At 40.0% G+C, this 13,950-nt stretch overlaps 1 protein-coding gene across 1 annotated transcript; it reads right to left on the reverse strand.

The window, feature by feature from the left end:
• Positions 1–1,285: 1,285 nt before the first annotated feature.
• Positions 1,286–13,378, reverse strand: LOC309510081 (uncharacterized protein; the record flags this gene model as incomplete). The annotated part of the gene is made up of 6 exons (XM_082191174.1): positions 11,662–13,378; positions 8,725–10,155; positions 5,529–5,634; positions 2,316–2,409; positions 1,523–1,700; positions 1,286–1,428 (listed from the first exon to the last, which is right to left on the reverse strand). Exons 1-6 carry the CDS (start codon positions 12,638–12,640, stop codon positions 1,286–1,288), a joined length of 2,931 nt encoding a protein of 976 aa, XP_082047300.1. The 5' UTR covers positions 12,641–13,378.
• Between the last annotated feature and the right edge of the window lie 572 nt (positions 13,379–13,950).

Consider the following 13,950-nt stretch of genomic DNA (forward strand, 5'->3'; position numbering starts at 1 on the left):
GTGTGTGTGTGTGTGCGCGAGTGAGTGAGTGAGCGAGGGACAGTGAGTGTGTGTGTGTGTACGCGGAGTGTGTGTGTGATTGGCCCAGCACACAAATGATTTAAAAGTGGCAGGGGCATCTTCAATACTAATTTCACCCTCACGCTCCATCACTGACATCACAACAACTCACGAGACAATAGGCTTGTTTGAGATGAGCAAAATCTGCGCAGAATCGATCACCGGTGATCAGCGCGAGATGCATGCCGGTTAGAAATGTGTCCGAGTGCGGTCCGCCTTGCTCTGATGTCATGCTGACGTATGTCAAAAAACTCTCGCGAGCGCAAGCCGCACGTGTCGGATTCTGCAGTCGAGCGCAGTTGCTCTCCACTGACTGCGCTGATCAAAAGCATGATGGGAAACGACTTACTGACGACACAGCTTAATGATCATTGGTTTAAACAACCGTGATGTATTGTTCTCTTTTAAAATGTTTGATTTTAAAACTCTGATATCATGTTTTATGTGTATACGTTATGTGTGAATATTCCCAAACTATCTGACAGTGCGATCTCTATGGGTTATGCAATGTTATTTTTATAATAAAAAAATAAAATAAAAACACATGTCTGTATTAAAGAAAAAAAAGATTGATAAACATGTATTTGGAATGGAATTAAATAAGTAGGCTACTTATGGGTGTCTTGTTCATTATATTTATTTTCATATAAAAGCAACAGAACTTAAATTCCATCCAGTTTATTAGCAACACTGTGCACGAGCGTGAATCCCGCGATATCCATCTTTGATCTCACAGGTGTCAGATCCACTGCGTGAAGAGCGAACTGTCCGGCTTGCCTGCTCTTTTTTCACTCCTCCTCTCACTGCAGCCGCCTACTCTCGCATACATTTCAGGCGAGGCAAGTCGCATCTCAAACAAGCCTAAAGTTTCACCTCGACGAGAAATCTCGTCGCGTTTTAATCTCGCGAATTTTAGTCTTTTTAGCTTGATTGAACATTGTACAGAACAAGAGACACTCCAGAAGAAAACAGTATATGCACCAACTAGCTGTTAAAGGTGATTTTTAAGCATGACATTTTTTTTTTTTTTTTGTAAGCCATGAAATGACTTGAGACTCGACTCGGACTTCAGCTTAAAGACTTGTGAACATCTCTGGTTTAGATCATTTACATTTAGATAACTTACTATATTTACCCCCATTTACAGTTCATCTAATAGTGAATTATAAGATGGAGAAATTAACGGCGCAAATCTAAGTATAACGCTTATAGCCCTTGTATTTTGTCACCAATAACCTACTTTTTGAAATACCACCACGTGATCAACAGCCTGAGAAATACTGATCTTGTGGGGTTTTTTTCTTCCTGAAGCCTGGGGTGACAAGAGATGCAGAAGTAGAAGGAAGGATGATAGGTCACTGTCCCATTCTGAAAAACACAAAACATATGTTAAATGTCTACACTACAATAACTAAGTTAAGCAGATTTTAAACCATTGCAAGTTAGTTCTGTACAACTCTACCTGGGGAATCCTGTTCCTCCCTTTTCTCTTTGGCAGATGACAGTAATCTTTTCAGCAGTGGAGTGGAAGTCAAGGTTTCTGCTAGCCTGATAACCTTTGCTTTGAAGACAGTTGGCCACCTTTCAAAAAGTCTGGAAGCAGATTCTGACCCAAAGAGGAGCGTGAAGTCCTGAAGAATCTGAAGCAGTTTGCAGAAAACATGTAAAGAAATTACCATAAAATATTACATTTCTTAACAAGCTAAATGTGTTTTCAACAAAGCAGACTATTTGACAATTCTCTGAAACTAGCATTTCAATTTGGTCAAAAAAAAGGAAAGACAAAATCCATACCAATCCTTTAGTATCCAGGAATCGAGGAAAAACTGAGAGAATGGTGGTGGATTTCTCTGGATCATGGATAAGGTGCTGTCTGTATTCAAACGTGGTCCTCATCTTCTGCATGATGACATCACGGTCACTTGTATGATTCATCAAGGAGATAGCCTCTAAACTTTGGTCATTATCTAGCTGATCTTCACAGTGACACAGCTGTCTGTCAAGCAAAGGGCCTCCCTTTTCCTCTGTTTTTGGATCATCCTTATTTGCAGAAGGTTTTGTCCCCCGTTGTACTGTTTTGAGGCGCCATGGCAAGAACCCAGTGTTTTTTTGGCCATCATAAAAATGTTCCTTATGAAATGACACAAATTAAAACTCAAAATTGTAACCCTCCATCGAAAATGACAACTTCTTAGAAAGACATTTCTAAATGATCACAAAAATACTGAATGTTCTAATCTCACATTATGACTTACATATCCAGTCCTCCCTTGGGGATCTCTGAGTGAGGGAAACAAGGTGATAATTCCCAAACCATAGTTCTGTTTGGTAAGGCGATGTGGGACTCTCCTGAAAAATGGAAACACTCAATGTTACTTCACAATGATGAGAATTGTTTAAAAATATATAACTAAACTACTCTTATTTTCAGAACAATCAACAGCTTTTACTTAAAATTTGTAGCACCCAACTAATATAGTTCACAATTTATATACTATCTTATACTACAGGGCCGTTGAATGCTTGAATCTGATTGGTTGACGAACGTTCTAAGGTGTGCATTATTTTCAGGGAAACGCACGGCTAAAGTAGTTCCAGGCAGGTCTCGACCGCATTACAGTTCCATATCACTTCGCGTAGTCAACTGTAATAACGGAAAATAGGATACAATTCATAACAAGAAAAAGCATTTCGCCCCATGCGCTTGATCTGCAATTTTCAATGTCTAGCTTCACAATCAATAGAAACATGTTGTTTAATTTGAATAAATAAACTATAAAGTCCTATCTATAATCAATAGAAAATTAAACTGAATATAGGCTAAATAAATGGATAGTCCTGCAGCATGGATTTTTATTGCAGATAATTTAACAAATAAATAATTATTGATAGGCCTACTTGTTAAAAGGGCTTTGGGTTTCATTTATTTGGCTAGTCTACTGTCATCTGTCAATAATAGAAAAAAAAGAATTAACGAATTAATTAAAACGAACTGAATGAATTAAAAAATAATAATATTGACGCACATGCTTTTCTGTCTCATTATTGCAACATCTCTCTCTAATAACTGCATTAATAACTGCATAAAGCCGGGAACACACTTTAAGGCCGGTTATGAATGTAATTTGATACTTATGACTGATCATGCCCAAAAGCGTGTTCAGCGCGTTCAGTCTGTGTTAAAAGTCGGTGTTTAAAATCTGCTGCAGTCGATGAAAACAGTCAGAGAATGTGTCAGCTAGTCGTGTGTCCCCAGCATTAGTCTGCTATCAGCGGCTCAAACCTCCGTTACTAACTCTACCTAACCCTAACCCTAACCCAGCATTAGTCTGCTATCAGCGGCTCAAACCTCCGTTACTAACTCTACCTAACCCTAACCCTAACCCAGCATTAGTCTGCTATCAGCGGCTCAAACCTCCGTTACTAACTCTACCTAACCCTAACCCTAACCCTAACCCTAACCCAGCATTAGTCTGCTATCAGCGGCTCAAACCTCCGTTACTAACTCTGAAATGACGTTTTGGAATTAGCAACGGAGGCATGGGATTAGATGCGTAAGAAATTAGTCCTACATACAAGAGCGTTTTAATGACAAAAACTTTACAAACGTCTTGAAATACATAATCTGAACAATGTTTCGAGGTGTGGTAATGTTGTGGCCAATTCTCTGTCTCTGGTTCAGGTCTTCAATATCAGGTTCAGGTCTCAGAAGAAATCTTTCAGAGTCGAAGTTTCAGGTCTCAGAAGTAACTTTATTGAACAATTCAACAAAGTGAGATGGTAGCTAAGCATCTAATTTTACAATGGTTTTCTCTCAGATCTTATACCTTTTCTCTCATCCCTTGGTGTCCAATTTCCTCGCTTGGTGACCAATTAGCGTTATCATGGTTATCTTTTTCTCTTTGCTCCTCCTTGTCACGTCGCCACGATTAGAAACACCTGCATTAATGTCCAATTTCTATTGGTGGCCATACTGGCGCATGCGCTTTATTAAATATGATTTCATATATGGTTTTTTTGGTACTTTTCCACTCTTGTCCTTAGACTACCTTTCACCCAGTTTTTGTCCTGTCCTCACACAACCTCTTCCTCGTAAACACTTTTGACAGGTTCAGTGTTTCCCATCATTTTGTCCCCTTTGACCTGTTCTCTCTGTTTCCCATGATTTTAGGCCTTCGTTTCCCCTGCTTTTGGGCCTCCCATATTCTAGGCCTAGTTTCCCTAATATTCATATCATGCATTTGAATAGGATTTATGTGTGACACAGATGAGACAAAGAAAATTCTCCAACAGTAACTGTAGTATAAGCGGAATAATTGACTTCAGGCCGTTGAATTATTAGAAAAATAATGCACACCCGAGGTGTAACGGCCACTCCGCTTCGCGTCGTGACCGCATTACCACCTCGGGTGTGCATTATTTTTCTAATAATTCAACGGCCTGTCGTCAATTATTCCTTACATAATCACTAACAAATTAAATAACCCAAGACTATTACATTTTGATAATTACCCTTCTGTCTCAATCACGTGTGCAACCAAGATGTTCACCATCAGTTTTCTCATGTCATCGCTAATTGTCCCTGTATCTTCATACTCCTTCAGCACATTTGCTCCACCTGGTCTTGTGTGTAGAATTTCTTTTATCAACTATAAAAAGAGGAACATTAACCAATTATGTAAGGGATGAAATGCATCCAGCCAGTTGTTATAGCAGAATAAACTCCGACAGGCTGATCAGGACATGAAGCGGTGGGTTCTTGAAAATTTTAAATATGAAGGGGTTTTACTTTAGCTCACCTGCCCTCCATCTCTCAATTACCATGACAAAAAATATATATATATATATATATTTGCACAGATTAACTGTTCACCAAAAGACTAGTAATGGGCGCTAACGAAGTAAATAGGGTCAATTGACCAATCAGAATCAAATGTTCCACAGAGCCATGTAATAAGAGAGTAGAAAATGCAGGAATATTTAAATGCCCTGAACGATGGTCCTGAACTGGAAAATTACTATTGTGTATAAAAAAAAATTTTTGAATTAAACTTTTAGCATGTAAAGCTCAAGGTTATGATAAGTAAATCCCCCAATGTCTGTGTAAGGCTACTGTGACTCACATCTCTGGCCTGTAAGCTTTGAGAAGCCTCATTATCATCCTTCCTGAATCGTTTTGGACTAAACCAGTCACTGTCCTCACTGCTTTTTGAAGTTCGAGACAGTGTATCTGTATCCAAGCTGACTGAAGATTGAGGTGTGGAAGGTCCTGTTAATGTTCAAACTAGGGTTAATAGACATATTTGGAATACATTTATCCACACATCATCAACACTAGCTACAACATTTAAAATACTGTACATATTAAACACTACCAGCATTCATTCAGATATTCGGATTTGATATCATTCAATAGCTCCTGTTATCACTCACCAATGTCATTCAATTAATTTATGACAAAAACCAACCCACTGGTGGTCATTAGATCAGGAAACACATCTTTATCCACCTCTGTGCCAGTGTCATCTGTAACTGTAACTGCAAGATCTTCCGGAATTGAGAACTTCTCTTTCACTGCACAACAAAAGTTTTATCAAATTTAGGCAATGCTTTATTCACAATTTGACACATAAGGATAGCTATATATCCTTATGTGTCATAGGATGACACTGGCACAGAGGTGGATAAAGATGTGTTTCCTGATCTAATGACCACCAGTGGGTTGGTTTTTGTCATAAATTAATTGAATGACATATATACAATATATATCATATATAAAACTATATACAATATATATATATATATATAGTTTTAGGTTGGTAAGATTTTTAATGTTTTTTTTTTTTTTAAGTCTCTTTTGCTAATCAAGGCTGCATTTATTTGATAAAAAAATTACAAAAGAATATTAATAATATTGTGAAATATTATTACAATTTAAAACAGTTATTTTCTGTGTAATATACAGTAATAGTGTAATTTATTCCTGTGATCGCTGAATTTTTAGCATCATTACTCCAGTCTTCAGTGTCACATGATCCTTCAGAAAATATTCTAATATGATGATTTAAATGCACACCAAACATTTCTGGTTATTATCAGTGTTGAAAACAATTTTTTACATTTTTATTTCAGGATTTTTTTGAAAAAGTTCAAAAGAACAGCATTTATCTGAAACGGAAAGCTTTTGTAACATTAAACACTACCCGTTCAAAAGTTTGGGGTCAGTAATAATGAAAATTTTATTTTTTGGGGGAAAATAAATAACATAAATCAATAATTTTATTCATCAAGGGTGAGTTAAATTGTTCAAACCAGTTGTCAGGTAGCCGTTACAACCACAGCCACCAGCTTCAATTGTTTGCCGAAAGGCCTGGGAAAAGTTGTAATGAGTGGAGTACACAGTAGGTAATAATTAACGTCCAAGTGAATTTATTTAGGACAGCTGTCTCAGCACACGTGCTCCAAATGAAGTTCAAAATAAACAAAACAAATCATCAAAAATACGAAAGATAAACAATATAACACATAAATAAAACAAGCTAAAAGCAGCAAAACACGGCATCAAATCTAGCCTCGAGGAACAAGCCTCTCACAGTAAAGACTCACATCTTGCAGCACTTGACTGTACAAGCTTTAGCTCTTGGCCCCCCTTCCTCTGGCTCAACTAGCCTCTCCCTTTGTACATGAAATCTTCCCGCCAAACACTAGCGGACCATACCAACAGTAGGGGTCGGGTAACTCCCATGACAATCAAAATGCATTCAATGTCTATGCTGTTACATATGCATTTACACAGAAAACAATCTCAAATAATATAATCAATCAAATAAACAATATGAAAACAATCATAACACATTAAACAATAAATCATTGTATACAACACTGTGCACTGATGTTCCTATGATGATAACCCCCCAGGTTCATCACACACCCCCCTTCCTCTAAACAGTCACGACCTCAGGAGTGACGTGACAAAAAGTCGGCCAAAACATTAAGCGCTCCTGGTCTATACTGGATTTCAAATTTAAAAGGTTGAAGGGATAAATACCATCGCGTTATCCTTGCGTTAGTGTCTCTCATTCTCTTGAGCCATTGCAACGCTCGATGATCGGTCTCAAGCACAAAGTCTTTACCAATCAGATAGTACTTTAATGTATCTAAGGCCCATTTGATGGCTAGAGCCTCTTTCTCCACTGTGGAATACTTAGTCTCCCGGGGAAAAAGTTTTCTGCTTATGTACTGTACAGGCCGACGATCTTCTCCTTCCCCCTGTAACAATACCGCACCCAGTCCCATCTCAGATGCGTCCGTTTGTACCACAAAAGGCAGTTCAAAGTTTGGACTCTGTAACACAGGGTCTTTGCACAAACAAGACTTAAGATCTTGAAAAGCACGTTCACATTCCGGTGTCCACTTGACTCTAGTTGAACTGCTTTTCTTTGTAAGTTCAGTCAGTGATGCAGCTCTGTTGGCAAAGTTAGGTATAAACCTTCTGTATAGGGGTGGTTAATCTGTCTGATTTCCCGATTCGATTCGATTACGATTATTGAAGTCCCGATTCGATTACAGTCGATTTTCGATTATTAACGATTCTCGATTAGCGATTATTGATTTTCCATTTCACAACAGTAAACGAAAATACACTACAAAGTGATTGCAGTATTAAAAAAAGTCAGCTGCTGAATTACTTAACTCTTTTATTGAGTAACAACAACTCAAAGCACTTTCTGTGTCGTGTAGTTATAACTTCAGAATTATTTGTATGTAGCTTATGTTCTGTAGAACACAGAAATGAATACATCACATTGTGTTGTGACTCATCAAGTTGAACTAAACAATAACAAATAAATGAAAGGCTTATTTCCTTTAGGAAGTAGATCAGAACCAACATATTGTAGAAATTGGACAATTTTCTTCTAGAAAGACAAGGTGTTCAGGTGGAAGAAGACTGCAGGTTGCAGTCGAAACATGTCAAGGTAAAGAAAAAGTTTTTTCTCCACCTGAACACCTTGGCTTTCTAGAAGAAAATTGTCCAATTTAATCATTAAGAAGACAAAATGAACATTTTTGAACAACTTACTGTAGCTTCAATTAGTAACATACAAAGCCACTCTTATACACAACTAAATAATAAAGAGTTATGACTTGAAATGTTTGCTGTATACTACAATCAAAAACAAGAATGTGAATGAACATCTGCAGAGAGCACAGTCAAAATGTAACTTTTTGTGACTGAAATTGCACATATTGCAGTATAACGTACGTATAACATATCGGTTTACACAGTGTACTGATGTGAAAACTAAACAATACAGAAAGCAGCTCTCATACAAAAATACTAAATAGGTAACAATGAAATTGCCAATTTTACATACGTTAGCTTTTAACGAAGAAGGTGCCGTTCGAATTTGGCGCTCAGCCATCATGAGTCTGTTATGTATGTGCGCGACTCCGTGTACGCGTCTCTGTTATGTGCACGCCACAGACTCCGCGCACTGCACGTCCGCTTATAGTTCCGCCTTTTGCGTTCCGTCAATATTACGTTATTAGAAAAAATATATCTATATATTTTTTTAGAAAATCGATTTTTTGACATTTGTGAATCGATTCAGAATCGTCCGCATCGCGATGCATCGAAGAATCGATTTTTTCCCCCACCCCTACTTCTGTACCAGCCTATCAAACCTAAAAAGGATCTGACACTTTTCTTTGATGACGGAGGTGCACAGGACAAAATTGCTTGAAGTTTGTCCACTTGAGGTCTCACTGAACCTCCTCCAGCGACGTAGCCCAAAAAGGAAACTTCCTGTTTGGCGATTTGGCATTTCTTTGCGTTCACAACCAGACCTGCCCGTTGAATTCTTTCAAACGCCTTTGCCAGGTGTTCCAAATGCTGTTCCCAGGACTCACTGAAAATGACGATATCGTCAATGTACGCTACTGCAAAGCTGTCCAGGCCCCGTAGTACTTGATCAACCAGGCGCTGGAAGGTCGCTGCGGCCCCATGTAGACCAAACGGCATATACTTAAAATGATACAGCCCTGCAGGAACACGAAAAGCAGTCAAGTTCTTAGCAGAATCAGTCAATGGCACTTGCCAATATCCTTTGCAAAGATCTAAAGTTGTCAAATACTTAGCTTTGCCCAGTCGCTCGATCAACTCGTCGACTCTCGGCATCGGATAAGGGTCGAAAGCTGATACTGCATTCAGTTTTGAGAAATCAACGCAGAATCTGAGAGTTCCATCTTTCTTTGGCACCAGTACGACTGGACTGCACCATTCACTTGCGGAAGGCTCGATGATGTCCGACTCCAGCATCATTTGCACTTCCTCCTTCAAGGCTGGGATCAGGCGTGCTGGCACTCTGCAGTGATTTTGCCTGATCGGCTCTGCTGCAAGTAAACGAATATTATGATGCAAAAGTGTCGTTTTTCCTGGTTTGTCAGAAAAAAGTCCCCCTGGTACTAGATTCTGGAACTCTTTTTGCTGTTTAGGTGATAGATGATCTATTAGTGGATAAGTTGACTTTGAATTAACAGGAAAATATTGTTCCTCCAATTCCTCTTCATCCTCCACTTTCCTTGCCCACAGCTGCTCTGACCATGAGCCTTTCCTCTCATTCCAAGGCCTTAACAGATTAATATGGAAAATTTGAGACTTTTTCCTACGATCAGGTACAGAAATCTCATAATTCGTGGGACTTAGCTTTCTAAGCACTTCGTATGGTCCTTGCCATTTAGCCAAAAGTGAACTTTCAGTAGTAGGAAGTAACAACAGTACCTTTTGCCCTGGAGTCAGCGTTCTTTTCCTACTTGACTGATCATACCAGAGTTTCTGCTGCTGCTGTGCCTTGGTCATGTTCGCCCTCACAGCCTCCGTCATAGAATCCAGTTTCTCTCTCATCTTCATAACATATGACAGAATGTTTGTTTGCTCACGTGCATTACCTCCTTCCCAAGCCTCTTTTAGTACATCCAGCGGTCCACGAACCTGACGTCCATACAGCATCTCAAATGGTGAGAAGCCGGTTGATGACTGTGGGACTTCACGATACGCGAACATCAAATACGGCAACCATTGGTCCCAATCAGTACCTGTATCAGACACAAACTTCCGTAACATTGACTTCAAGGTCTGATTAAATCTCTCCACCATACCGTCGGTCTGAGGGTGATAAGGAGTGGTCTGTATGGGATGTATGCGCAACATTAAGCAAACTTGTTTCATTAACCTGGATGTAAAGTTAGTGCCCTGGTCTGTAATTATCTCTTTAGGCAATCCTACTCGAGAAAAAAGTTGAACCAGTGCATTCACAACCTGCCTTGTCTTGATGTTTCTGAGAGGAAAAACTTCTGGGTAACGCGTAGCGTAATCAGCAACAACCAGAATGTACTTATTACCAGATCTACTTTTCTCCAAAGGTCCTACGATGTCCATTGCAATACGCGTAAATGGTATGTCAATAATAGGTAAACTTACAAGAGGTACCCTGTCACTCTTTTTAGCTGGTCTCACCATCTGGCATTCAGGGCATGATTTACAAAAATCCACAACATCTGTATAGAGCTTAGGCCAATAAAACTTATTAGCTATTCTAGACAGTGTTTTCTGCTGACCTAAATATCCTGCCCACGGCAATGAATGACCCAACTGTAATACTTTCAATCTCATTGACTCAGGTACCACCAATCTCTCTTCACCTTCAGCACTTATCAAGTACAACTTGTCATCTTTGATTATCAGCTGATCCTTCTGAAGTAATGCAGATGTTGTACTGTTAGCCTTTGCTTTCTCAAACAACAGTTTCAAAGTTTCATCCTGCCTTTGCAACTGCACAATATCATAAGGAATTTGCTCAAGATCGTCTGTGTTCGGTTTTGTCACCTTTTCTATTACTTCAGTACCCATAACTTTAGCTTGACGTTTCTCCCTCTTAGATTTTCTGTTTTTAGAAATCACCTGAAATGGTAAATCTTGCAAAAGCTGTTTACTGACCTCCTCTTGATTAGCCTGCGCTCTAGTTATGACCCTAGCATCTGCTACGTTATCACGCTGCAACAAATCCACCAACACAGGCACATCTCTGCCTAATATTACTGGATAAGGGGATTTATCAATTACCCCAACAGATAACCTATAAGCTTGACCTTCAATTTCAATCACAATCTCCGTCTTAGGATATTCCTTTTCATCGCCATGAATACAACAGACTCTCAGCTTATCATGATTCAGTACATTTGACTCTCCCAAACATTCTGATCTTACTAATGTTTGGCTTGAACCAGAATCAACCAATGCTTTAAACAAAATGTTTCCAATCTTCACTTCAACTACTGTGTCTGTGTTTAGTTCAATCTCATTCAACTTCACTGACGATCTTAACTCATAACACAGGCGGGTATTGGACATATTTTGCACCGGACACTCAGATTTTTTATGCCCTGCCTGGCCGCATGCATGACATATAATTACCGATCTTCTGTTGTACTGACTAACTCCACCAGCTCGTACACTGCTACTCATAGTAGAACTGTTTGGAAACGTGCGATTATCAGGGTCAACATTTCTCAGACCACTACCCTTAACATCCCCAGACTTACCGGTTGGACTGTGGTTGATGCCTCGCCACCGTCTCGGCTGATGTAACGATCGCCTCGCCGCAATGAACGTCTCTGCCAGTTCTGCCGCTTGTCTACACGAAGTAGGACCATTCTGTTTCACCCACGTTCTTACTTCCGGATTCAGCACTTTGTGAAACTGCTCCAGCACTATCTGATCACCAATCTCTTGCTTGGTTCGTCGTGAAGGGACCATCCACTTTTCATACAGATCCTTCAACCTTACATACAATTCACGTGGCGTTTCATCATCTTCCAGACTGTACGCTCTGAAACGTTGACGGAAGGTTTCCGGGTTAATTTCAAACTTGTCGAGTATCACTTGCTTAACACAATCATAGTTCAGTGAATTATCAGGTTCCATGGCCACATACGCCGCTCTTGCCTTGCTTGTCAACAATGGTAATAGATGTAACACCCAGTCCTGACTCGGCCATTTGCACGCCTGAGCAATACGTTCAAAAGTCATTAAATAGTGCTCAATGTCCTCATCGCTTGACCACGGCAGCATTCTTGGGCTGTTAAAGCTTACCGAACGATGACCTTGTGTTGCCATTGCAGCTTCATCTGTAGTAGCTGATGTAGTCACTTCACTTTGTGCTTGTTGGTGCCTGGGACGCACACTTGAATCAGAAATTACATCTGTCGTCGTCCGTCTATCGCTCACCGCTGATGCTCCATTTGCCAGTCGATCTTGTCTTTCCTGATGTACCTCGGACTGTAGTTGCCCGAATTGGTGTTGCAGTAGCCGATATTTGTGCTCATGACGTTGTGCTTCCTTTTCCAGCCGTTCCTCTCTTTGCTGTTGACTATGCAGAAAAGTTCGCAGCATTGAGGCCATCTGCTCTGCCGTACCACCTGAAGCCATTTCCTCATGCACAGTAGGTGAACTCTCTGCATCTCGTTGCTCTGCTACTTTATCTTCCTTGCACTTAGCTCCGTCTTGTTTCTTTGGTGGCATTTTCCCTTTGGCGACAAGTCAGCATCTGCCACTTCCGTTTAAACGAGGTACAGCTGGAACCACCTGATTACCTCTGCCTGTGTACTCATTTCCCTTTCAAGGCCTGAAAGCACCGCTGCCACCATGTGTCAGGTAGCCGTTACAACCACAGCCACCAGCTTCAATTGTTTGCCGAAAGGCCTGGGAAAAGTTGTAATGAGTGGAGTACACAGTAGGTAATAATTAACGTCCAAGTGAATTTATTTAGGACAGCTGTCTCAGCACACGTGCTCCAAATGAAGTTCAAAATAAACAAAACAAATCATCAAAAATACGAAAGATAAACAATATAACACATAAATAAAACAAGCTAAAAGCAGCAAAACACGGCATCAAATCTAGCCTCGAGGAACAAGCCTCTCACAGTAAAGACTCACATCTTGCAGCACTTGACTGTACAAGCTTTAGCTCTTGGCCCCCCTTCCTCTGGCTCAACTAGCCTCTCCCTTTGTACATGAAATCTTCCCGCCAAACACTAGCGGACCATACCAACAGTAGGGGTCGGGTAACTCCCATGACAATCAAAATGCATTCAATGTCTATGCTGTTACATATGCATTTACACAGAAAACAATCTCAAATAATATAATCAATCAAATAAACAATATGAAAACAATCATAACACATTAAACAATAAATCATTGTATACAACACTGTGCACTGATGTTCCTATGATGATAACCCCCCAGGTTCATCATCACACCAGTGCTCGAAGTGGGGCGGTACTCACCGGTACGCAGTACCGGCACTTCTGCATTTTACTCCAAAGCGTACCTGCACTTTTTCTTGCGTACCGCTACTTCTCGCATGTAGCCGGTACTCTACCACTGACAGAAAAAGCGTCAGTGTCACGCCCATTTCACATATACTCCGTTTGCAGTGCGTATATTTTTCCCGCACCCATATTAACAGGTTAGAGCTTTCACACTGCATGCGGATGCGGTCCGGCAATGTGTTCCAGGAGCGGTGCGTATACAGCAGTGCAACGATCGTTTCTGCACCGAGTCCATTTCTGCTGTGCTGCACGCGCTTAATTAAAGTGACAGCGCATGGTTCGTGGTCAAAATTAACACAGAATATGACATGAAAATATAATAATCTCACTATAAATGCATTTAATTAAATAAAATGTAGTAATCTCACCGTAAATGTATTTTTGGACTTGCAGACTTGTTCCGTTTTTATACACACACACACGCACGCACGCACGCACGCACGCACACACACACACATACACGACTTGTTTAAATACATTTATGTTGTTAATAAAT

The sequence above is a fragment of the Leuciscus leuciscus genome (assembly GCF_965113295.1).
Source record: "Leuciscus leuciscus genome assembly, contig: SUPER_11_unloc_10, whole genome shotgun sequence".
NCBI lineage: Eukaryota > Metazoa > Chordata > Actinopteri > Cypriniformes > Leuciscidae > Leuciscus > Leuciscus leuciscus.